General features: G+C 51.1%; 5 protein-coding genes across 5 annotated transcripts in view; 3 read left to right on the top strand and 2 right to left on the bottom strand.

Moving 5' to 3' along the window:
* The first annotated feature begins 1,161 nt into the window (after positions 1 to 1,161).
* LOC128267323 (G2/mitotic-specific cyclin-A) lies at positions 1,162 to 4,144 on the top strand. Its single transcript, XM_053004132.1, has 6 exons — positions 1,162 to 1,699; positions 1,780 to 2,015; positions 2,084 to 2,506; positions 2,582 to 2,786; positions 2,854 to 3,101; positions 3,210 to 4,144. The coding sequence occupies exons 1-6, from the start codon at positions 1,484 to 1,486 to the stop codon at positions 3,385 to 3,387; spliced, it is 1,506 nt and encodes a 501-aa protein (XP_052860092.1). The 5' UTR covers positions 1,162 to 1,483; the 3' UTR covers positions 3,388 to 4,144.
* Positions 4,145 to 5,280: 1,136 nt separating this feature from the next.
* Positions 5,281 to 7,580, top strand: LOC128267318 (N-acetylgalactosaminyltransferase 6-like). The gene has a single exon (XM_053004127.1). It carries the CDS (start codon positions 5,281 to 5,283, stop codon positions 7,105 to 7,107), a length of 1,827 nt encoding a protein of 608 aa, XP_052860087.1. The 3' UTR covers positions 7,108 to 7,580.
* Positions 7,320 to 8,596, bottom strand: LOC128267329 (mpv17-like protein 2). The gene is made up of 2 exons (XM_053004139.1): positions 8,187 to 8,596; positions 7,320 to 8,126 (listed from the first exon to the last, which is right to left on the bottom strand). The coding sequence occupies exons 1-2, from the start codon at positions 8,476 to 8,478 to the stop codon at positions 7,684 to 7,686; spliced, it is 735 nt and encodes a 244-aa protein (XP_052860099.1). The 5' UTR covers positions 8,479 to 8,596; the 3' UTR covers positions 7,320 to 7,683.
* A 580-nt stretch (positions 8,597 to 9,176) lies between these two features.
* On the top strand, positions 9,177 to 14,003 carry LOC128267321 (leucine-rich repeat neuronal protein 2-like). Its single transcript, XM_053004129.1, has 4 exons — positions 9,177 to 10,153; positions 11,943 to 12,745; positions 12,808 to 13,200; positions 13,273 to 14,003. Exons 1-4 carry the CDS (start codon positions 10,058 to 10,060, stop codon positions 13,544 to 13,546), a joined length of 1,566 nt encoding a protein of 521 aa, XP_052860089.1. The 5' UTR covers positions 9,177 to 10,057; the 3' UTR covers positions 13,547 to 14,003.
* A 2,931-nt stretch (positions 14,004 to 16,934) lies between these two features.
* LOC128278411 (insulin-like receptor) overlaps positions 16,935 to 23,437 on the bottom strand; it is a 30,354-nt gene continuing 23,851 nt past the window's right edge. Inside the window, exons 5-14 of the mRNA XM_053017139.1 lie at positions 21,376 to 21,541; positions 20,802 to 21,293; positions 20,589 to 20,733; positions 19,906 to 20,512; positions 19,715 to 19,832; positions 19,410 to 19,632; positions 17,808 to 19,326; positions 17,489 to 17,729; positions 17,232 to 17,412; positions 16,935 to 17,158 (exon numbers count right to left, since the gene is read on the bottom strand). Of these exons, the coding sequence (XP_052873099.1) occupies positions 17,255 to 17,412; positions 17,489 to 17,729; positions 17,808 to 19,326; positions 19,410 to 19,632; positions 19,715 to 19,832; positions 19,906 to 20,512; positions 20,589 to 20,733; positions 20,802 to 21,293; positions 21,376 to 21,541 (3,669 nt within the window). The 3' untranslated portion in view covers positions 16,935 to 17,158; positions 17,232 to 17,254. The remainder of the gene's footprint in view (positions 17,159 to 17,231; positions 17,413 to 17,488; positions 17,730 to 17,807; positions 19,327 to 19,409; positions 19,633 to 19,714; positions 19,833 to 19,905; positions 20,513 to 20,588; positions 20,734 to 20,801; positions 21,294 to 21,375; positions 21,542 to 23,437) is intronic.

Genomic DNA, 23,437 nt, shown 5'->3' on the forward strand with positions numbered 1-23,437 from the left:
GAAGAACAATTTTATTGTAGTTCTATGCTTTCGTCGCCTAGATGGCGGTATGGTCTTTAAGTTGCAAACACTACTTTAACATTTCAATATCATAAATTTGCAACAATCAGGAATTAACAGGAATCGGTTTGATTGTGAAGTTCACTACCTGTTTATACGCTTATATCCGCGGCTTAAGGTGCTCGAATTGGATCGCTATCGAGCACTCGTGTCTGAATTTTGTACCGTTTCCAATTATTTAGTGCTTATTATTATTATTCTAAACATTTCAATATTATAAATATTAGCAATTATATACACTTATAGCAAATATTTATGATATTGAAATGTTAAAGTACTGTTTGCAACTTAAAGACCAATACCGCCATCTAGGCGACGAAAGCATAGAACTACAATAAAATTGTTCTTCTGTTCATTCACTATAGAGAAACGGAAACGCGTGGACAACCGTTATCGAGCAGTTTCTCGAAGCGAATCTCACAACAACTTTCTTGACTTAATAGCAGAGAAATAGTTTGTAACCTAGTCGTAATCCATATGACCTTCTTCTCAACGTTCATGCCGTTGGTGGAAACATTTGCTAATGAAGCATAAGCAATACGATTTCGCAACTAATAATAGTTACGAGGTGAAGTAGTTCCCGCTAGTAACAGTTATGAGACACGAAACAGTAACCATCAATAAGACTAACTGACTTTTTGTTTTTGAATGGCCGTTTGAATGGCCCATCCGGTGATAGTTAAACGATAAGTGGTAGAAAGCACCTGCAACACCAGAGGGCGCTAGTAAAAAGAAGAGGTTGTCTTTTTTGTATTCTATCACGGACCGGTAGTTGTCTCTTTCACACTCGCGTGTTTCCCGGTGCATTTAGTGACGACAAACGCCGTTAGCAGGGACCTACCCATGGGGCAGACCCAGGAGCGGCCGTTGCCGACAGCTGTTGCAAGAACTCCCTCCATTTAAGTTTGAGGCTCTGTTTGAAAAGCAAGCGTTCCGCACGCATCAGTGCTGTTCGCGCCGATTGAAGGTGGCGTCTTCTCTTTTATTTCGTCTCAAATTGTATTTCATCGTTGTTTGATGAATCTTAAATTTGTGTGAACGTGTTAAGAAACAGAATACGGAAAGCGGCAAAATGGCTTATTAGGACCCATTCTGGAGGTGGGATCGGGACAGTACGGCACGCTAGAACGCATTTCTCAGAACGTAACGAACGGCAAGGTCCAGGAACACGGACGGTTAAGCTGGCACACCCAAGCCTTTGGCGAAAAGATTTCCGCTAATTTGAAACATATTCCCTTATTCGAACGCCTTCGACGCAAAAGAAGCGTACACACGCACACACGCTGAAAGACACAATTTTTCTGCTAACACGCACGCCACGCTTTGTGTCAGTAGCCTTTGAAGCGAGAGTCGAAAGTCCTTCCATTTTATCAGCCATCCTAGTTACCTTTGCCGGGCACATTCAGTTGGATTGCGAGCAAACATGGCGACGTTTCGTGTGCATGAGGATGTCGAAAAGGAGAATCGTGTGCAGGCGCCATTGGGAAGTAAGAAATCTGCGGCTCACCTGGGAGGCCAGAGCATCGCCGGGATTTCGTCCAAGAACGAGCAGTTGCCGTCAGGGACACTCCAGCAGCAGCAGCAGCGAACAATGTTCAACGTGCTGAAAACTATGCACACGAATATTTCAAATGTGGCGGTAAGTTCAAATTCAATACTTTCGTGTTTCGGCACCTGCGCAGAAGGATGTCTAACGTTAACGTTTTGTTCACCGCGCAGCCTAAGAATGCTAAAGCTAAACCTCAACAACGCGCTGGCGGAGCCGTACTGTTGCCGAAGGTGGGAAAGGGAGACGAAAATGCCGGGGTGCCGAGGGCAGTATTGCCTGCAAAAGCCAAATCGACCAGCGTCGGCGATACCTTCAAAGGGTTTCAGGTGTACGACGAGACAAAGGAAAACTGCATTGCTGCCGAATGTGTGGCGCTCAAGAAAGAAGAGCCGATGGTCGAGAAACGGTGAGCGCGTAAACCCGTCCGATGTTGGAAAAGATGAGAAATTACAGATCTCTTTCGTGTTTTTCTAGAGCTCCGTTGCACGAGATCAAACATGCCGAGCTGCTGGAGACTCCCATGTCGGTAGGAGATAGCTACTCTCCTATGTCGGTGGACAAGTCATCCGTGATCATTGTCGATGAAACTGCAATACCGAAGAACGACAGGGAACGCTTCTACGAAGTGGAAGAGTATCAGGAGGACATACTTCTCTATCTGAAGGATGCCGAGAGACGGAACCGTCCCAAGCCGAACTATATGTTGAAGCAGACCGACATTACCCATTCCATGCGTACCATTCTGGTGGATTGGCTTGTAGAGGTTTGCGAAGAATATAAGCTGCACCGTGAGACGCTGGCATTGGCCGTATCTTACATTGATCGATTTCTAAGCTTCATGTCGGTAGTTCGTGCCAAGTTGCAGTTGGTCGGGACGGCTGCCATGTTCATTGCAGCGTAAGGAGTTGCAACGACATCGTTGCTTTCCCCTTTAACATCGCTAACTGTCTGCATACTTCTATTACTCCGCAGGAAATACGAAGAAATTATGCCCCCGGATGTAAGTGACTTTGTGTACATCACCGACGATACGTACACCAAAAATCAGGTACTGCGAATGGAGCAACTGATTTTGAAGGTTCTTTCGTTTGACTTGACCGTGCCCACTTCGCTGGAATTCACCAATATTTACTGCGTTATGAACGATGTGCCGGACAAGGTTAAATATTTGACTATGGTGAGTGTAGCAAAACGTTAGCGGCAATCGTCGACACAGCCAATGAAAAATGTTACGATTCCTGCAGTACCTCTGTGAACTGTCGCTGCTGGAGGCCGATCCTTACTTGACGTATGTTCCATCGAAAATCTCGGCTGGAGCCTTAGCCCTGGCACGGCGCACCCTTGACCTTCCGATGTGGTCGAAGATGCTTGAAAATAACACCGGATACAAACTGACGGCTTTGAAGGACATCATTTTGGATTTGAACAAAACACACATGGACGCGGCCTGCATGCAACAGCAAGCAATACAGGACAAGTACAAAGCCATCAAGTAAGTTCAAAATGTTTCATCTTCAGTCCAGTTAAAATGGTCCCAACTTGGTAACGAAGGTAACCTAACGCGTCCCCCGGTCCGATTTCACTTTCTTACAAACAATAGGTTCAAGGATGTTGCCTCGCTGCCGGTCACTGAAATTACCGAAGAGTCTTTCGATAAAACTTGTGAAACGCTTTCCAATGCCCTAGTAACACTACCACAGCACCAGCCACTCGCAAGCGCAACCGGTGACGAAACGAACAGAAAGGAGCAAAACAGCAATAATGTGCGCTTCGTTTAGCAACACCTTCAAGAACAGTATCGAGAATCACATTTGTTTTGTTAGCGGAAATATTCAATCCTTCAATTTGTTTCGCTCTCTACACTAACCCGCAACGTCCCGTATGCCCCAGAACCTTCGTGCCACAACTAAAGCTGGCTTCTGAGCCATGTTTCGGCACTTTGTAATCATTTATTTGTAATACTGTAAGGAGCTGTATTATTTTGCATGTTTTTACAATGTTTGTGAAAATTTATTTATTATCTCCTTGATACCTTGTCCTGTCAAAAAAAAGACTTTCTATCTCCATTTGCTTTGCTTGGGGTTATACAAACTCGTTATTAACTCGGGAGATATTTCCTAACAAAATAGGTTAATCAAATATATATTTTCGCTAACCCACTGACTGATCCTAACACTCGTTTCAACCATTTAATACTATACCGTAGATTGCGCATCTTAAGATAAGGAACCGTTCTGATTACCTCTCAAGGCTTTTGACTCGAAGGCATTTATTAGGGTAACATTGCGTCGCACAAAAGCCGGCATCGACGTAGGCTAAATTGCCGGGCACACCATACTTTACAAAGCCGAAATTGACAATTATTTTAAACCCAGAAGGCGACCAGACCAGAGCAGTTTCGTGGAAATTGACAATAAATCGTGAGTAGCACAGGAAAACACATTTAACACGCGGGACGAAACGAAAGGAATCTTTTTATAATAGGAAAATTACCCTTTTTTGTTACTCTTTGTATATGAAAATAAACAAACAATCCATGTGGAATGTGCAAACGGGGCTTGCGGTAGCAATATGGCTTTGGTTGGACTAAGGCTCCGTTTCGGTGTGATACTCGACTTGCACGCACTGATAAGGAATTAGTGAAAAACGGACCAACTGAAGACGGACGAGAAGCGGTTTGTTTTGTTTTGTGATATTTTCAAGGCGAACTTCGATTTGCGGTGGCAACATATCGAGAACGATAGCAGCGCCATCTTGGGCAATCGATGGAACCAAAAATGTGGGGGAAAACCTCCTCTGTCATCATTCCTGTTTGGTGCGTCGTGAAAAAGAAGCCGAACGGTTTCTGTGTGTTGTGCGGTTAATTGATGCGAGTGGAAGAACGCACAGGCCGCCAAAGTGAACCGGACAACCGGTTGCGAGTGACCAGACGGTTTGTTTATAGGATTGATAATTCAATTGTGACCAATTGCGTTACGCCCGCTCCGGTCATCTACCGGTCATTACTATCAGCGCGGGATGTGTTTGGAGGCGCGCATGAAACGAAGTGCCCGGTGACGATAAAATAGAACAAACTACGCCAACCACTTGTTGCTCTCTGTCAGAGAGGCGTGGGTAACGTAAACAGTCGCGGACAGCTGTGTCGCGATACGGAGAAGAGACGTAGACAACTGACGTGGTTAACAGGTAACTGGTTTTCCATTCGCCGCGGCCTCTACAAAAGTTCCGTTATGCTAGTTCTTGTTCTTGCCTCTTCGGTTTTGTTTGTGTCGATCCGCGCCAGTGAAGTGAAAGGTGCTTAGTTCCAAAAACTACACACGCACACAACAACACGGGCGAGTGCGTATGCACCGAGAAAGCAGGATGCACGGATGAATGCACGCCTGCTGCATCTGCATCGTGGTTGACTTTTAGCCCGTGATTCGCGGCGCATCCTCGTACTCCGGCTCTTACTCCGTTCTCGATCGCACTACTGGCCGGGCGCACAAGTGTGTCGTCGTGGTTTGCGTTAGCAACTCAGTTTGCCACCTCATCAGTTCCACCAGGCACCGGTAAATTTATCAGCCCCCGCGGATAGTGGCCCCGAATCTATCCTTGGTAGGTTTCGATCACGGAGTCAGCCAAGAGTTGCGATTGACCGTACTTTCATCTTTTAGATACTGGGCGGCGCAATGCGTCGAAATGTGCGTGTCCTGGTCAAGTACACAGTGGTGTCCTGCGCTGTGCTACTGTTCGTGACACTGCTCCTGCGAACCTTCAACCTGGACAGCAAACGGGAACCGCTGAGAGCCTTTTTCTCGCCCGCCTTACTTGTCCAGCAGCATGCGAGGCAGGGTTCGTTTTTCAACGAGCCGGCCAAGAACGTGAACGGGAAGCAGATCGATTGGCACGACTACGAGCAGATTCACCTGGAAGGGAAGCGTGCCGGCATCGGCGAACAGGGGAAGGCCGGACGATTGGGCGAGAAAGATGCGGAGCTGAAGGACAAGCTGTTCAAGAAGAACGGCTTTAACGCGGTGTTGAGCGATTTGATCTCGCTGAACCGCTCGCTCCCAGACATTCGGCATCGCGGTTGCCGCAAGAAGAAGTATCTGAGCGAGCTGCCGACCGTGAGCGTGGTGGTGCCGTTTTACAACGAACATTGGAGCACCTTGCTGCGGACGGCATCCAGTGTGTTGCTTCGGTCGCCGGCCGAGCTGATCGTGGAGATCATTCTGGTGGACGACTGCAGTACGAAGGAGTTTCTGAAGGGCCAGCTGGATGATTATGTTGCGGAGAACATGCCGAAGGTGAAGGTTGTGCGCCTACCGGAACGATCGGGGTTGATTGCGGCCCGGCTGGCCGGTGCCAAGGTGGCCTCAGGTGACGTGCTAATCTTCCTGGACTCTCACACCGAAGCGAACGTGAACTGGCTGCCGCCGTTGCTGGAACCGATCGCTATCGATTACCGGACGTGCGTGTGTCCCTTCATCGACGTCATCGACTGGGACACGTTTGAGTATCGCGCACAGGACGAAGGGGCACGCGGTGCGTTCGATTGGAAGTTTTTCTACAAACGGCTACCGCTGCTCCCGAAGGATCTACAGAACCCGACCGAGCCGTTCGAAAGTCCCGTCATGGCCGGCGGCCTGTTTGCCATCAGCACCAAGTTTTTCTGGGAACTCGGTGGCTACGACGAGGGGCTCGATATATGGGGCGGCGAGCAGTACGAGCTTAGCTTCAAGGTGTGGCAGTGCGGAGGCAAGATGTACGATGCGCCCTGCTCTCGGGTGGGCCACATTTACCGTGGTTACGCTCCGTTCGGCAATCCGCGCAAAAAGGACTTCTTGACGCGCAACTACAAACGTGTGGCGGAGGTGTGGATGGACGAGTACAAAGAGTACCTGTATATGCGCGACCGCAAGAAGTACGACAAAACGGACGTGGGCGACATTTCCCGCCAGCTGGCCATCCGCGAGCGGCTGCAGTGTAAACCCTTCAAGTGGTTCATGACGCACGTGGCGTTTGATTTGGTTGAAAAATACCCACCAATCGAGCCACCGGACTTTGCGAACGGAGCCATCCAGAGCGTGGCCAAGCCGGCGCTCTGCGTGGACACGATGAACCACGGTGAAAAGCAGCCCGTGGGGCTGTACTCGTGCGCCGAGGACAAAGCGCAACCGCAGCCAAACCAATTTTTCCAGCTCTCCTGGCACCGGGATTTGCGCATCAAGTTTGGCGAACTGTGTTGGGACGTGTCGGAGAGTTTGCCGAACGCAAAAATCCTGCTGTACCACTGCCACGGTGGCCAGGGCAACCAACTGTGGCGGTACGACCACGACAGCCAGATGTTGAAACAGGGCAAAAACAATCGCTGCCTGGACATGGATCCGGTCGGGCGCGAGGTGTTTGTGAACGCGTGCGACCTCACGAATCCGCACCAACGGTGGCGCTGGGGTTTCGTAAATTCCACCTCCATCAGTCAGTGGGAAACGTACGGGGCGAAGCTGATTGAATGACGCATTCAGCATAAACGGATATCGGAAGCACATGCATATTGTAGTACAATCAACTGCACACAGCCGTGTGAACAATCGAACATCGGGATCGAAGTGCACGACGACGACGACGAGACCGCCGCACAGAAAGAGAGAGGAGTGATGTGATTTCATCATGTTTTAAGGTTGTGAAACTGTTATCAAAAAACGACAACATTAATTATGCTCAACTCTAGCGTTCTAGCATTCCTAGGGGTACTTTACGGAAGATAAATACTTTATTTTTCCTCGCCTTGCCTATCATACACGCCACCGGAGCCAACGTGTGCCATTGTTGTAAATTTTGAAAGGCATCCTAACCAAGGCTTTTACTGTTAACACTATATCAGCTAAAACGAAACGAAGACAATAGATTTCAGGACACACCCGGCAGCCCGCCGCGTTCGGACGTGTAAAACAGCTGGGATAGCACTTTAATTCAGAAACATTGACTGAAAATGGCAATAATAATATATTACACGTGTCCGACGGTGGAAAGTATTAAGTACAAATCGGGCCAGATGCTTGCTGATTTGCTGGAAAGAAAAAGTGCCCCGCCTAACGGTGTGATGGGTTCGTCGGTGGTTTCTCTTCTGTCGCAGGATTCCCCGTTACCAAGGCGACTAAGTCGTCGTTATGCTTGATGTAGCATAGGAACACATTGTAAAGCATGGTGATACCGTTTATGTACAGCACGCGGTACTTGGGACTCAGCAGGTAAAAGTTGATGAACTGCGTCGGAGGCCAAACCAACCAATCGGCCAGGTAAATGGTCCAGTACTTGTGGCGCAGCTCGTCGGTGCACGCGGCAACGGACGCTCCTTCCAACAGGCCCGCGCTATACATGTAAGTTATGATGAAAATAGGCGAGATGACGACTTGATCGATGCCAATCTTCTTGAATACTGTTCGTACGGACGCCCCCGGAAGTAACACGTCCATCCATTTGTACAGGTAGTGGTGTAAAGGGCCTTGTGACAGTCCAACGAGGGTCATGTTAACTGCAGGAGAGTGCGGACATTTAAGAGTGACGATAGGAAGAACGAACGAACTGAACTTACACACTCGGCGCCCGTTGTAAGAGGAATCGGGTGGGGCGTTTTCTTGCCGTTGTTCGATCTTCTGGGCTGCCAAGTCCCCGACTAGCATCAGTAATCCGGAGGTAACCGTGTTGGTTGCGAGCAGATAACGCCCAAAAAGAAGTTTCCACAACCTCCGCACCGAAGGTGGTCCCTCGCCGGGCGGTTTGGTGCAGTAGTCCAGTTTCCATTTCAGCTGATTGAGGTGCCGATTGATTGGTATCCGGGAGGGTAGGCTGACGATTGTACGACACACGATTGCGCGAGAAAACATGGTTGCGCCGTAAGCGACCAGGCACCACTGACGCTTACTGATGAACCGTTGCCGGGATCGGAAACGGAGGATCCACCAACGACGATGCAAACAAAAACAAACCCACCATCGTTTGCATAACGGCGTCGTGCTGTCAGATTTTTATGCGTACCCTACCACTCAAAAGATTTTGAACAAAACTGACAGCGTTTGGAAAAGTCAACGTGAGCTGAATTTTAACCAAGGTAGACCAAAAATGACCAATAATTAAGTCCACGAAGGATAAGGATTTGGAGAATTGGGCAAGGAAATCTCACGGGGTAATTTTAATAAATATGCACTGTAAGGAAGTTCTCCTTTGCAAACTTCCGTAGATAAATTAATATTAAACACATCCTAAACATGTGTTTTTCCAATTCCTTTTACGTTTCAAGGCATGGGTCAAATCTCCCGTTATTATACCTTATTCTCCTCAACGGGACGCCTGCCTGACGCCAACGGAATTCTACAGATGGCCGTGAGTCGAATGTAAGTGATCACTTCGAGAAGGTTTCCTCCCGAGACAACCTCCAACTTCTGGCGATGCTGTGGGGCACCTACACAGGCAAGGGTCGTAACAAAAAAGACCCGTTCGGCCACGACAACTCTCGCTCGCTTGTTCGTTAGTCATTCAGCGTCTGTTGATCGCGAAAGATCAGCTCGAAGATTGCGCGAACACGCGCCACGTGCGTACGCGGGCAAAGATTTCCGTCCCCGATCGGACACCGATCGACACCGAGGCCCAGACAGCGAATTGCGAGTTTGAAAACAAATCGTTAATCGCACAACGAACAGTAACTGTGTCACCGAGCGACAGTAAACACCCTTTGGGGCCGCTGCGCGCACTGTTGTGTTGGTGAATGCACACCCCGTTGGCCTTGGGAGCACGTTACGTTCGCGGTGCTCGCACGTAGCCCCACACCTGGTTTGCAGATGCTTTGTACGATCGATTCAAGGAAGGCAAAAGACCCCGAGCAGCGCACGTGCCAATGACGCGGTGGACACGACACATAACGAACCCGGAGGAGCATTAAACGCCATCGTCTTGTATCTTGGCGCAGAATTCTGGAGGAGCCCCACCAAGAGTCGGCCGGGCCGGGCCGGGCTTTGGTATCGAAACCTGTGATGATAAGCCGATAAGATAACGAAAAATTCAAGGAAAGATGCGATGTGAGGTGCAATTCTAGGTGCGCAACGTAAAGCGAACCCCCTTGGCCACGATGTATTCGAAGCCTGTTATCTGCGGGAAACGAACGTTGCTCAAGCGCGCGCTCTCCAGCCGCGGCCGATATGAGGTGACACTATTCCCGACGGAGCTTGCTAGCCATTCGACAGTTGTTAGTGCCACAGGCCCGGCGTGGCCAGAACCCGCCTTGAACTTGCGCGCAAAGAAAGGTTCGGATTGCAGGCAGACAAACGAAAAGAAAAGTGATCGCCTTCGAAAGTGAAAGTATAAAGATCTACTGGCGATCGTAAGACGAATCCCACGTTTAAAACTCTCGTAATTTTATCGTGTGTTACTTGCTGACCCCAGGCGAAAGTGTTACAAAACAGTTGGAATATGTCTGGCGTTCGACCCAAACGGTGGGTCTACTTCGCACTGGTGCTGGTGGCGCTGCATTCCCGGAGCATTTCGGCTGGCGAGGAAACAAATGAGGTAAAACACAAACGCGTGCGCCACTGTACATTCGAATCCGAAACGTGCTCGAGTTGCAGTCCCAAACCTATTAGTTTGTTTCCCCCCCACAAAACTAATGTTTGCCCAATGGCTGGCGCAACGCACATTGTTCAGATACCGCGGGCCGGCCCGGGATGCTGTGGACGGTTGGGCGTGTTGCGTGCTGCGTAGTTGCATTTAACGGGCCAGTAGCAATAAACTCATGCTGCGGTGCCGTCTAGTCGATCGATTTACCCCGGGGTAGCGGCCTTATGGGCGCCTTATCTTATCGACAGGCGGATCCATCGGGCCCGTTCGCCGATTTCGATAGCGAAACCTTTTCCACGCTGGAACCTATACGGCTTAAGTCAACTTTTAAGTGATGAACCCCAACCCGTAATGAGTGCTGGGAAAATGTCGCTGAAAGATTTGTGCGAGTCGCTCGGGGACGAGTCCTTCCGGGAGTTGCTGCAGTTCAATCGGGCATCCGGAAATTGCGCCTCTACCGATTGAGAACCCATTTTTTGCGACCCTTTTGTACTGCACGAGCAACGACTTGCCGATGACTAATTGCACCTTGTGAAGGTGTCCACTTTGCCCGCTGGTGTGCGGAGCTGAAGGGCTGGAGATAAGCAACAAAATGGAAGTGATTTCATTAAATGATCACGTCATTCCAGGAAGCGAATTCCGTTCTCGTGAATTAGATTCGATGCAGTAAGCCGAGTGTTGTGGGACGAACAGATGACGGATTTGTTTCATAAATCGGTTACTCATTCGCGGTTTATTATCTACCGCGTAACTTCATCCATCATCGACTGATTTTGGAACGGTATACACAGTTACAATAATCATCAGCACCATCATGTAACATTAGTCCGTCGATGAATAAATATATAATCTCTGGTTTGCAATGGAAACGGCAATGTTTAAGACCTTCTCGCAAAACTTATTCTCGTTCTCGTGTGTTAAACGAAAATTTGTTACATCGTTTGTTGTTCTCGAATTTTCTAAAACTGCTCGAATAGGCAGTTTAGTGTTCCAGGTTCAGTTCCACACATTTTGGCGGTCGAGCAGTTTTAGATTCGAGTAGATTAGCTTATAGCAAATTGCGCTACCTGTGCTGCCGGCATCCGCACCGTCAAAATACTAGGGGAGCATGATTAGACCAACTGGGACGAGTAGCGCAAACTGCACTAGCCAGATCATGCTCCCCTAGTATTTCACCGGCCAGCGCAGAATTCAATTTTTGAGATCTTAAGTCGCCAAAATACTAGGGGAGCATGACCAGGTCAAACGGGACGGGTAGCGCAATTTTATCCAAAGAAACTATAGTCAGAAACTTGCCAATTGAACCGAAACTTTGGTTTTTATTGTCAAATAATTTAAATCGCAAAATACATTGATGTTTACACATGTTGTAATGAGCAAATAGATCGCATTTTTACGACAATGTACACCAAAGGGAACGGTTGATCGCACGGATTTCAGGGGTGGGATCTTTATCCTTGAAAGCGGCATGTTTGGCAGACCAAGTCGCGGATGTCTAACTGTTAGTGCTGTACGGATTTGAACCTCCATTTTGTTCGACAACCAATTCAAAAATCTGAAGCAGAAATAGAAGAAAACTTTATTTTAGTGCTCAACATTGTTATTTAATCGCTGAACTGATGGTGTGCGTTGTTCTGGATAGTATCGAAAAAGCATGGAACGGATTGAACTCGGAATGGGAGTCTAGTTGATAGTGAGATTAATAGATCCATATTGACGATTGTACTCTCTATTCTCGCAGCCCCAAGCAACGACCGAGGCCGCGGCTAACGCCACAACGCCGGCCTGGATGCCGTACTTAGAGGTACAAGAGGGCAGCAGCAACAGTTCGGTGCTGTGCAAGAACTGCACGTGTAACGCCAGCAACGCCACCTTCGACTGCACAAACGTGAAGCTGGAGTCGACCACGAGCTTTCCGCCGGAAGCGTGGTTGTCGCTGAACGCCAGCGGTTTTGTGCCCAAAACGATACTGCTCAAAGCGACCGGCCTGCGCCAAGTGGTGCGCTTCCCGCCCATGAACGTCACGCTGCTCGATCTGAGCTACAACGAGATCCAGAACATCGAGGCCCAATGTTTCATTGATCTGGCGCAGCTGGAGGTGTTGGATCTGTCGCACAACCTGCTCACGACCGACTCACTGGTACCGGAAATTTTCGATGGTCACTTCTCACCTTCCGCGTACGAACCGATGGAACATTTGCGGGTACTCCGCCTAGGAGCGAACAAGCTTCACTCGCTGAATTCGGACCTGTTTGAGCACCTGCCAGCGCTGGAAGTGCTTAGCCTGGAGCTGAATCAGTTCAAGGTGATCGATTCCCAGACGGACACGGCCATCAGCGGCATTTCCACGCTCGTGAGTCTCGATCTGAGCTACATGGAGCTGGAGGAGATCCCAAAGTTCCTGCTGCATACGCCACGCGGTTTGCGGTACCTGAACCTCACCGGAAACCTGCTGAAGGAGGTGCCACCGGCGCTCACCTACGCCGTTGGACTGAACTGGCTCAGTCTGGACGAGAATCCGATCGAAACGATCGTGGCCGGAAAGTATGAGCTACTCCTTGGTTCAAGAGCGTGACCGGTGGTAGTAACGTGTGCTTTTCTTTCAGCGAGTTCCCGGTGATGAAAAATCTAACGTATCTCGGCTTGTCGTACATGCCGGCGCTGAAGGTGATCGGTCGGGGAGCGTTCCGGGGGTTGGAATCGCTCCAGGAGCTGTACCTGGCCAACAACCCACACCTGGGCTATCTGCACGCGGAAGCTTTCTCGCGCAACGACACCGACAATCCGGAGCGTCTCATCTGGCCCCCGGTTCGGCGGCTGTATCTGCACAACAACGACCTAAAGTACCTCGACGCGCAACTGCTGGTCCAGTGGGACGCGATGGAGGTGATCGATATCCGCGTTAATCCATGGGCCTGCGATTGCGCCAATCGGTGGGTCGTGTCTACGCTGCTGCCAATCGTCGAGCGCATCACCCCGACTATCCTAAACAACATCGTGTAAGTGGCCGAGGCCGAGGGGCGAGTCGATGTCCACTGATCAACGCGTATCTTCTCTCTACCGCCATGCAGCTGTAGCAGTCCCCCGCAAATGGCCGGCGCATCGATGATCGATCTGGAGCACCATCACACGAAACTGCGCTGCCTCGACACGGCCGGCAACAACCCGTCGAACGATGGAGCCCTGCTGGTGGGCCTTTTGATCGGCGTCCTGGCGGCCGCCCCACTCACCGCGGGCCTCTGGTGCATCTACAAACGGGGTTGCTTCGGCCTATTCCGGGACAAGGGTCCGGCCGGTTACTCGCGTGCCTTCTACAGCCGCACGACGCTCAATGAAGAGTTCTGAAAGCCGCCCTAACCCACCCATCACGAGAGAGCAAACCAAATAGCCGCACACCCCAGTGGCCACACACCGTCTACTTAAGCGGATCTCCTCTTTCCGGTTGAAAGAGGTCATGCGTCTGTGTGTAATGCCTTTAAAGCACTTTAGTGAACCGAATAAAGAGAGCGATTGGCGTTCGCAATACTTTTAACAAAATATTCTTTTAGTATCACGCTTCATTCACCGCGTTGGCAGAAGCTCCATTCCGATGTCCTTGAGCAATTTCAAGCTGCGCACCAGACGTACCAAAAATGTCCTTATAATTAATAGTCATCTGAGTTGTGATAGACGCATTTCGAACGCATCGAATCGATGGTGGCTGCCCAGGTAACCGGCCGAAGCGCACCGTGACGGTGGCGATAGCCTTTGGGGCGCTAGAGAAAACTAAAAGAAAGAAGACTACGAAAATGTTACAAATAAAAGGCCAGAGTTCGAACGCAGGAGATTGTGTTTAGCTTTTTCGGCATGGTTCCTTCGAGCGCGCGCACTGCCAATTGATGCACGCACATCATGCTCTACGTTTTATTGCTATTGCTAACGTAAAATTATCTACTGTACAAACGTTTCGAATGAACCGATTTTTCCCTCTTTTTGTTCTGCGCGTGCGCGGCCGCGGCCTGGCCGGAAACGTTCGTTTCCCGATCTTACATACCGAAGAATTCCGCTAGCGGTCTCCCTCTGCTGTCGTTCCCATTGAGAACGCCTCCTCTTCGTATGCGCTCTATGTACAATATGCTCACCCCAGCAACATGCTTCTGTCTGCTAATTCACTAAACTAAAACGAGTAAACGAATATATTTCTGCAGCAAAAAGGAGCCTACACTTCGCTCGCGGCAGAGGCAGAGCCAGCCTCCTGTGTTCTTTTAGGCGTCGAACAAAGTGATCGTTTTCGGTTCGAGGTCGATGCTTTCTATATGTTATATGGTTTGAGTAATATACTCAGTAGCACTGCACGGACCCGCAACGCACTTCTCCCCCCCCGGGCTGTTGCGGATATTTAGTTGTGAAGGTAATTTTCTCATCGGCATCGGCGCTCCGGATTTTAGGTTGTCTGGTTTTCGTACTCGATAGTGGCTTTGGCGCGCTTCCGTTCTCTGGCTCCGTCTCTCACGCTGTCTCTCTCTCTCTCATTAGCTTCGCCCATACACTCTGGCCCGCATAGCGAACAAGGTAAGGTAAACCGCGAAGCGCAAAAGTGACAAAATAGTACGCCATTTCTTCTACCCAGGCGGCTACTATCTGATCACCGCCGCGCCACCGCCGTGTGTGTGTGTGTGTGCTACTAATAAAGACGTCTGTAGCTTGCGCCGTTGCGTAGCAACCGAGCATGGGATTTGCGTTCTGTTTTTTGGCTTGGCTAAAATAAATTACAACTCGCCGTTCTCGCTACTGTACAAACATTTTGTAGTTTGGTTTCTCCAGGGTTCATTTGCAGGATTCATCTCTCACTCTCTCTCTCTCTCCCTTCCTCTTTCTTTTCTCCATGGAACGATAAATAACATGAATGGATCGCGGCGCGAACACACGCCTCTCTTGCGCTACTATCTTACAGAGTAAACTATAGCTGCTTTGATTCTGCTCCACAGACGAAAAACGCTTATGTGGTAAAAGAAAAATAACAAAATAAAAAATGGCCGACTGTGAAGGTCGGCCGCTAAGTTGAACGTAGGGGCGTTGAAATGTAGGAGAATCGAACAGAACAAAAAAAACGTTAAATGAAGGGATTTACAGTAGTAATAGTAGCGGTAGTGGTAGTGGTAGTGGTAGTAGTAGTAGTAGTAGTAGTAATAGTGGATAGTACACGCTGGCACTATTGTTTGTTTAGCTATTGAGCTAAGGAACTGTATTTTGTTGATGTACCCTCTCTGGCTTCGCTCCGCGGCACGCCAAGATGGCGGACACATCCCGGCGGCGGACCGGTTCGAATGGGGTAAGGAATTAAAAACAAATTTACCTATGGAACTATTTCACCGACATTGTCATGTGACCGCCTCAATTCACCACTCCTCCACTCTTTCTTTAACTCTTATCATAGCTATCTCTCACTCACTCACTCTCTCTCTGCTTCTCCTTTCCGATCCTCGGTAGCGCTCCTCACTATTGGCTAATAGGATTGCCGGTTAAGGGTTGTATAAATTCATAAGAAATAGCTTCCGGTTCTACTAATAAATACGGTATGGTCCGCGCCCCTAGGGAAGTATAGGAAAACAAAACCTGTCGATTCTCGAAATTCAGCACCTAGCTAAAACACAAGAGCCGCCCCCCTGCCGCGCCTCTGCACCGTGTACTCAAAACGGGCCTTTCCCGTGTTTCCGCCCTGCTTCCCTGCACAGTGTGTGTTAATTCATACGTTAGTGTGATTTACAGTTATTCATTTCTTAGCCGAAGCCGATGAAGTTTAATAATAATAATATTTGGAGAGACCTTAAATTTGACTCCTCATCGCTCCGCTTCGCGTATCTGGTGTAAGAGAATACAAAAAAAAGGTGAACCAACGGACCAAGCTCTCGCGCGCAACAACGTCTCGAAGAATGGATGCCAGTTGAAACACGCGAACACCGTGTGTCCGCGATGATTGGCGATGTATGAAACCTGGTGCTGTCTGGTACCTGCCGGTGATGGCTGCAAAAAACTGATCCTTTTGGGTTAACCTTACCCGCGGGGTAAGGTGCCGATAATTTTAAGTTCAATTTCTTCACAAGAGCTCCGTGTGTTTCTGTAAAAAGTGTTCGTTTGCTCGGTGAACAAAACACAAAATTCAAACAACTACCACCGGTATCATAAAACGTAGAAATGTAAAGATAGTTTCCGAGCATACTTCAGTCAACTGTGACACACATCTTTCAGATCTGGTTCTTATGGTTATTCCGTTAGTTAGATACAATCAATTCAACCATGTCCGACGTAATCGATTTGGTGACGAGGGAGGTGCGCCAACACCCGGTCACCGGGTGAGGTGACCTGCGCCCCCTTTGCCCGCTAGCGTAACAATAGAGCAACACACCGCGTGTTGTGCCTCTCAGTGGCTCCGGCAGAACGTTCCGTTGGATGTCCGTTGTGAAGCGTATTGGTTGATTCTTTATATACTGGTGCTTGTGAAGGCTCCCGATGGCAGTGTGGTAGGAGTGTTATGTATGTGGATAGGTTGACGCGATGCAACAGCATCATTCTCCCGCTAGAGTGCGCTCGCGTAGTGCGCACCGGATGCGAGGAAACCCCCGCGAGCGCGCAATCGACGACTGGCTGGCGAGGCGAAGGCGAGGACGCTCCACTACGCGCACTACGCGTCCCAGTAGACGCCTTCGTGCTGGCTTCGTGCGGACACTATTGTAGCTTCTTCGCTTCTCTCTCTCCCCGTCGTTTCGCTGATATTTTCGTCTCATCACCACCCCCCAATAGGAACCGATAACCGATCATAGTTCCCACCACCGCGTCGTCGTCCGTTTCTATTCCACCAATCCGCTCTCCAGTTTTGGCCAGTTTGCGCTGCTTTCTCTGCCCTGTCGTCGTCAATTGTTTGCTCGTGGGATGTGTGAGGTACGACTATTGAGTTTCAAACCGTTGGGTTTCCAGTTGCTATAGAGACACAGGAGCACAATGAGGTCACGCAGGTCAGGCAAAGCACAGCCTCCGGTTGGGGGACGCTTACCTCGGCCACAGCAGCTGGCGTGCTCACCTCTGGGGTGAGTGTGGGGAACGAATGTCCGGCTTTGGCCCATTGTTCTGCATCAGCCGGCTGTCCGTCATCTCGATCGAGTACGGTTCGTCGTCGTCTTCGTCGAGATCATCCTCGTTTGCACGCAGCGGTGCCGTCACGTCGTCTGAAAGTCCTACGAGGTGGAAGAAATTCGCAGGTAAGTGACTTTCACCTGGACCCAGGGCGGACAGGGCACCCTGTTTACGTACCTTGCCCCGGTTGGGCGATACTGTCACTGGTAGGCGGTGAGTGGAAGAACGAAACCTGCATGAAGCGCTCGTTGGAGTGCACCAGCAGCATGTTGATGATGTCCATGAACGAGGGCCGACCCGATGCACGGTGCTGCCAGCAGATGCGCATCAGATCGTACAGCTTGTCCGGACAGTTCTCCGGTCGCTCCATGACGCCACCGTCGATGACGTACCGCAGCACTTGATCGTTCGTAAGACCCTGAGAGCAGAGAGAGAGAGAGTTAGAGAGAACGCTGACAGCACGCTGAATCCGATTCGGTGGGGCATTCCCCAGTACCTGGTAAGGTTGCGAGGCAAGCGTGGCCATTTCCCATAGCACTACGCCGTAGCTGAACACGTCACTGCTGCTGGAGAACATGCCGTCCTTCAGGCTCTCGGGAGCCATCCACCGGACGGGCAGGAACCCTTTGGTACCCTTGCGGTAGTAGTCGGTTTCGTAGATGTCGCGCGTCATGCCAAAGTCGCCTATCTTGACCGTCAGATCGTCGGCCACCATGCAGTTGCGGGCTGCCAGATCGCGGTGGACAAACTTTTTCGCCGACAGATACGCCATCCCGTCCGCGATCTCGATCGCCATCTGGTAGATCTGCTTCAACGTCGGCGGCTGTGGCGACAGCTCCTCGCCGTTCTCGTAGTCCGGCCGGTGCCGCCGCAGGTAGCTCTTCAGGTCCCCGTTCGCCATCAGCTCCATGATGACGAGCGTGGGCTGGCCAATCGAAACGACTCCCAGCAACCGGACCACGTGGTGCGTGTTGAACTCCTTCATGACCGTAGCCTCTATCAGGAAACTTTCGCGCTCCCGCTCGGTGGCACTCTCGTTGACCGTTTTGATGGCGCACGGTATGTTCGCATCGGTGCCCAGCTTCGTGACGATACCCTTGTACACCATGCCGAACGAGCCCTGGCCCAGCTCCTCCAGCTGAATGATGTGCTCCCGCGGTACCTCCCATTCGTCCACCTTGTACGTGACCCCGGCGTAGTCCGGATTGACGTGCGCAAACAGGCGCATGTTCGACATGGGGAGATACTTCTGGCGCACGAAGTACACCGCAATGAGACCAACCGATAAGAGGATTACCGTCAGGACGAGCGCGATCAGCCAGTGCGTCCAGGAGGACTCTGATTCGCGCTTCTCCAGGTAGATGTACTTCTCCACCGAGTACAGCCCATCGCCGGCCGTCGTCGTGGCCATAATGCGCACACTGTAGTTGCCCGCTTCCAGCTTCGTGAGCAGAAAGTACCCGGTCCGATTGAACGTGTGCACGGTGACGCACCGCGTGATGGCTTGCACCGAGTCCAGATCGACCCGCTGGTACTTGATCGAGTAGGACACGACCACGCCGTTCGGTTTGGCCGGGCCCTTCCACTGCACGCGCACCACGCGCTGCGTCGTGTTCGACTGCTCCTCGAGCTGGATCGACCCGACCGGGATGTTGTCCGCCTCGAGCAAGCGCGGCGTTCGGAACGAGATGAGCTGCGGTGGCCCACAGAAGGTGGTGACATCGTCCAGCACGAACGTGTTGTTCACCTTGGCCGCCTTCTCGCGGCACGCGACCACATTGATCTGGTAGAGGGCCGAGTGCTTGAACTTGCCCAACGCGAACGTGATGTTGGTCATGTTGGTGGAATCGGTCAGGCTGCGGTAGTACGATTCTCCCGCCACCTGCTCGTTGCTGACCACCGTCGGTGTCGGTTGCGACACGTTCTCGGTGTTCTTTGGAAACACATACGAATTGTTCGCATTGACCACCAGGTCTTCGCTGTGGCGTCGCTTCCGGCTGTTTGTTTTCGTATTTCTGCGGCGAATCGAAAGGCGGAACGTTAGATTAGCAAATGACAGGGGACAGGGGCGCGTGTAGCGTCCTCCCGCAAACCTTACTTTATGTACACATAGTTGTGCAGCCAGTCCTCGAAGTTGATCGACATCTCGATGTCGTTGGCGTCAATGACGTGCGGACCTATCCCGCCCGACCCACCGGCCGGACAGAACGACGCACAGTCCTCGACGGAGCACACCTGGTTGCTTTCTTTGGGCGGAGAGGGCGTCGTGCCGATCGGCGACTGGGGTGTGATATTTGGCTTCGCTGTAGGCTTCTCAATTTCTGCAACGACGATGGGAAACAATAGGACGGTCACCGGTGGCAGCGCACGAGGATGTGCGGTGAGCCGCGAGGCGAGCCTTACCATGGTCACAGTAGTTGCGTTGGTTGATCATGTCGTTTTTCTCGTCGTTCAGCGTCGCACTGACCCGGTACTCGGTCAGTTTGCCGTTCATCTTGATCGGTTCTTCCCACTTGATCGACTACGGACGCGGAGAGCGGAAAGAAGAAAGCTTAGAGTTGGTGATCCAAGGGGTTCCCCCGACCGCTACTTACCACGGAGCTCTTTTCGGCGACGACCTGCAGGTTGCGTACCATCCGCGGTTGGCCGGGTGCCGTCGTGAAGTACGTAATGTCCGTCTGGCCGCCCATATTCTCCGACGACAGCGTGTACGTCTTGACGTAGTACGCGTACTGGGTGTACGGTTGCAGTCGCGTCAGTATGTGGCTACTTTCGCCCTTTTCCTGCCAGTTCGGCACGTCGTCCACACGCCAGCCTTCCGAATTGCACGCATCGCGCCCATCGTAGAACGTTACGTTCTGGTGCGGCGCTTCGATGTAATACACGACGTACCCGAGCAGCTGGCGCATGTCGGGCAAATCCTTGAACGGTTCCCACTGGATGATGGCCGTGTCGAGCGAAATTTTCGTCGTGCTCGTCGCCAGCTTCACGATCTCGCACGCCATCCGCACCCCGTTGCTCTTGTGCAGCTGATCCTCGTTCTCGATCTTCACCGAGGGGCCAAAGTTTTTCTTCAGCTCGGTAATCTTTTTCACGCACAGCATCGGATTGCCGTTAAACATCACGTTACCGCGCTTAATTTCCACGTCCTGATTCCACAGCTCCTGCAGGTTCTGATTGTCCAGCACGCTCAGAGAGATGCTGTGGAAAAAAAACGAAACCGTAGGTTGAGCAATAAAATAGCTAGCCGGCGGTCGCCGTCAGCCGGAGTACGTACTTTGCGTTCAGTGTGTTGCCGTGGATCACTCGCAGCTTCTTGAAGAATCCGAGCGACATCAAGGCGTACGAGCGGATGATGGTCAGATACCCGTCGATCTCCTCGATCGTTTGCAGCACATTCTGTAGCTCACGGACAACGTTCTCTGTGAAGCATGGAATTAAGGCTTAAGAATCGCAACCCAAGGGTCAATTATGTCAAACCGAGGCTTACCTCCACCGAGCTGCCGAAGCCGTATCGAAAGCGACCCTTTGATGATGGTACAGCCCCGGAGTTGCTGTATCTGCGATATACTCTCGATCACCATACTGTTACACTCCGTGCGACACTGGCCGTTGCAGGGTACGCACTCTCGGCGCCCCGTCACCGGGTTGCGCTGTATCGTGAAATCTTCCGGACACTCGAGCCGACACTCGCCCCGTATCGGAATGTACGGAAAGTCCTCGGTACTCTCCGACGTCCGCTGCAGCGGTTTGTACAATTTGTAGCACTCCTCGGCCGTCACGCAGCGGCTGTGGCTGAACAGAAACAAATGCTTGGGACACTCGGGCACACACCGCACGTTGCCGCCGGCGTCCACGTAGTTGTACTTCGTGCAAGCCATACACTCCGTCCCGTTGACGCCGCCGCACCGGCCAACGCAATGCCTGCTACAGCACGCGCCCGTTTCCGCGCAGGACTTTGGTGGACACTCGGCGGGACACTCTGCAAAAAAAGAATGAGATGAGGTGATGAGCAAACACCGTGGTTCCACCCGCTCCGTTCGAAGAGGCCACCCGGATCTTACTTTGTTGGCAGTGCTTGTTCGACCAGCACAGGTAACTTTCTTTTGCGGCGTGTGTGATGCGATTTGCGTCCCGCTGCGGACACTTGATCAGCGCCGTGCTCCCGTCGGACAGCGTGCTGGTGACGTTACTCGGACAGGTAGTGCACTCGTTTGCGTTTTGGTTTGACTGGAACGAGAAGCATAAAAAAAAAAGAGAATAGATAAAATAACTCTGATCCCACTTATGTCGATCGCTGTCGTTGGAATTATTAAGATCTCTTTCCCTCTCTCTCACAGGAGCGATCGCTTCTCCGCGAGAGCACTTTCTTCTTCGTTGGCCATCAACAACCAATCGTCCGTTTCCCCATTCGCCGGCCGTTGGCTTGCTTCTTCTTACCAACCAGCGCGCCGAAGATCGCACAACATTCCGATAGCGCATTAGAGAGGTGCCTTCATTTTTCGCGTTTCGCTTCCTAACCACGCGCTTCTTTCTTCCATCTATCTTTCGTGTCTTTCATTTGTTTATCTCGCTCAAAGCGCTCAAGTTTGAATAGTAAAATCTTAGCAAAGAAGGGCGGATTGGTTGGTCCGTGCCGCGCTGAGCCAGACGGCCGACCGATCGACCGATCGCGGCCGGCGAACGTTGCACTCGATTTCAGCATTCCATTCTCACGTGCTCATTTCAATGTTTTCTTTCCCCTTTCGTTCCTCTGCCTCAATTACGCTTTCCTTCCGTTCGTTATGTCGGCGGCAGCGGCAGCGGCGACGGCGGCCAGCGACGGAGAACCTGTTGTGGGTCAATCGGGAGTGCGAAATCTCGGCCTCGGAGGAAGGCGACATGAACGATGGAAAATATGAATATACGTATGCCAGTTGATTTCTCTATCCAATCGGTGGCTACCATTTGGTCAATCGACGCAGAAGAAAGCGACCAAAACGCGAGCATTCTTCTGATCAATCGACCGATCAGCCGTCACTCAGCATTATTTTAATGCCGGCTAAACGATCGAAATAATGCTGAAATGCTTACAAACTTTTCTCAACACGATCAACACGTGTCGGAAGGGGGGCCGCGCCGGAGGCAAACAATAAGCCGTAGCGTGCGCCTCGTATTAAGCCCCGTTAGACGCCACCCCTAAAGCCGCTCCGCGGTTGAATCGTGCCCCATGATCGATGGCTTCTTTTGCTAGGGGAGCAGCAGCAGCACTGCTGGACACTCTACAAACAGGCTCCGAACCCCGCTTCTCCGAGCAGACGACGACCCGACGACGAAATGGAACCGGCGAAGGAATCTGAAGAGCGCGCGTGACGGGCGCGAGTGAAAGCAATATAAATACTTCGAATTCCAATCTTTATATGCGCGCACGTCGATTATCATCAATCCCACTTCGCGCGGTTGACTGTAAAGCCGCGCTCTGTCGCTTGTTGGCGTCGGCTCTTTTGCCGTGCAACATAGTCAAAGCATGGGCTATGATGGGGAAAATGAGTGCGACAATTCGAACAGCTTCTTGTAACGAATTAAGCCTGGCTGCTGCTTCTGGTCGGTTCCTGGCGAATGGGAAAGAATGTCAATGCCAACATTGCCCGCCGGCGTTCCGTCAGAATCTTCACTAGATAGAGACCTTTTCCCCGTCTTCTGTTCGGGATCGGGAAGCAATCGGGTAGAAAAGAATTAGAAAACTAAAACCCTTCGGTGTGTGGGGACGACTTCAATATATAAACCGATTTAAGGTCCCATCGGCAACAACCGACCGTTTGGCGGGCGCGCTCATCTGAAAGTGAAAACCATCAGCGTCCACAAGTCGGTTCTCCGAAGAAGGGACACTTTTTATCGCGCCCCGCGTGCGAATCATCCGAAGACGATCGCGCGCGCGCTGTGCGGTGTGCGGTGTAGTCGTCGTCGTCAGGACGGATTTGGTAGTCAAATCGCTTTGACCTAGAAAATTTTAAATAAGCCGCAAATATCGGCTTCATCGCCATCCCTCCTCGGTGCCTTCCCCCTCTCCCCGCTACTGCTGCCGGCCGGTCTATAGAATAAAGATGCGCGGTGCGAGATGCTGAATCGATCGATTTTGTGCGGGGC

This window comes from Anopheles cruzii, chromosome 2, assembly GCF_943734635.1.
Source record: "Anopheles cruzii chromosome 2, idAnoCruzAS_RS32_06, whole genome shotgun sequence".
NCBI lineage: Eukaryota > Metazoa > Arthropoda > Insecta > Diptera > Culicidae > Anopheles > Anopheles cruzii.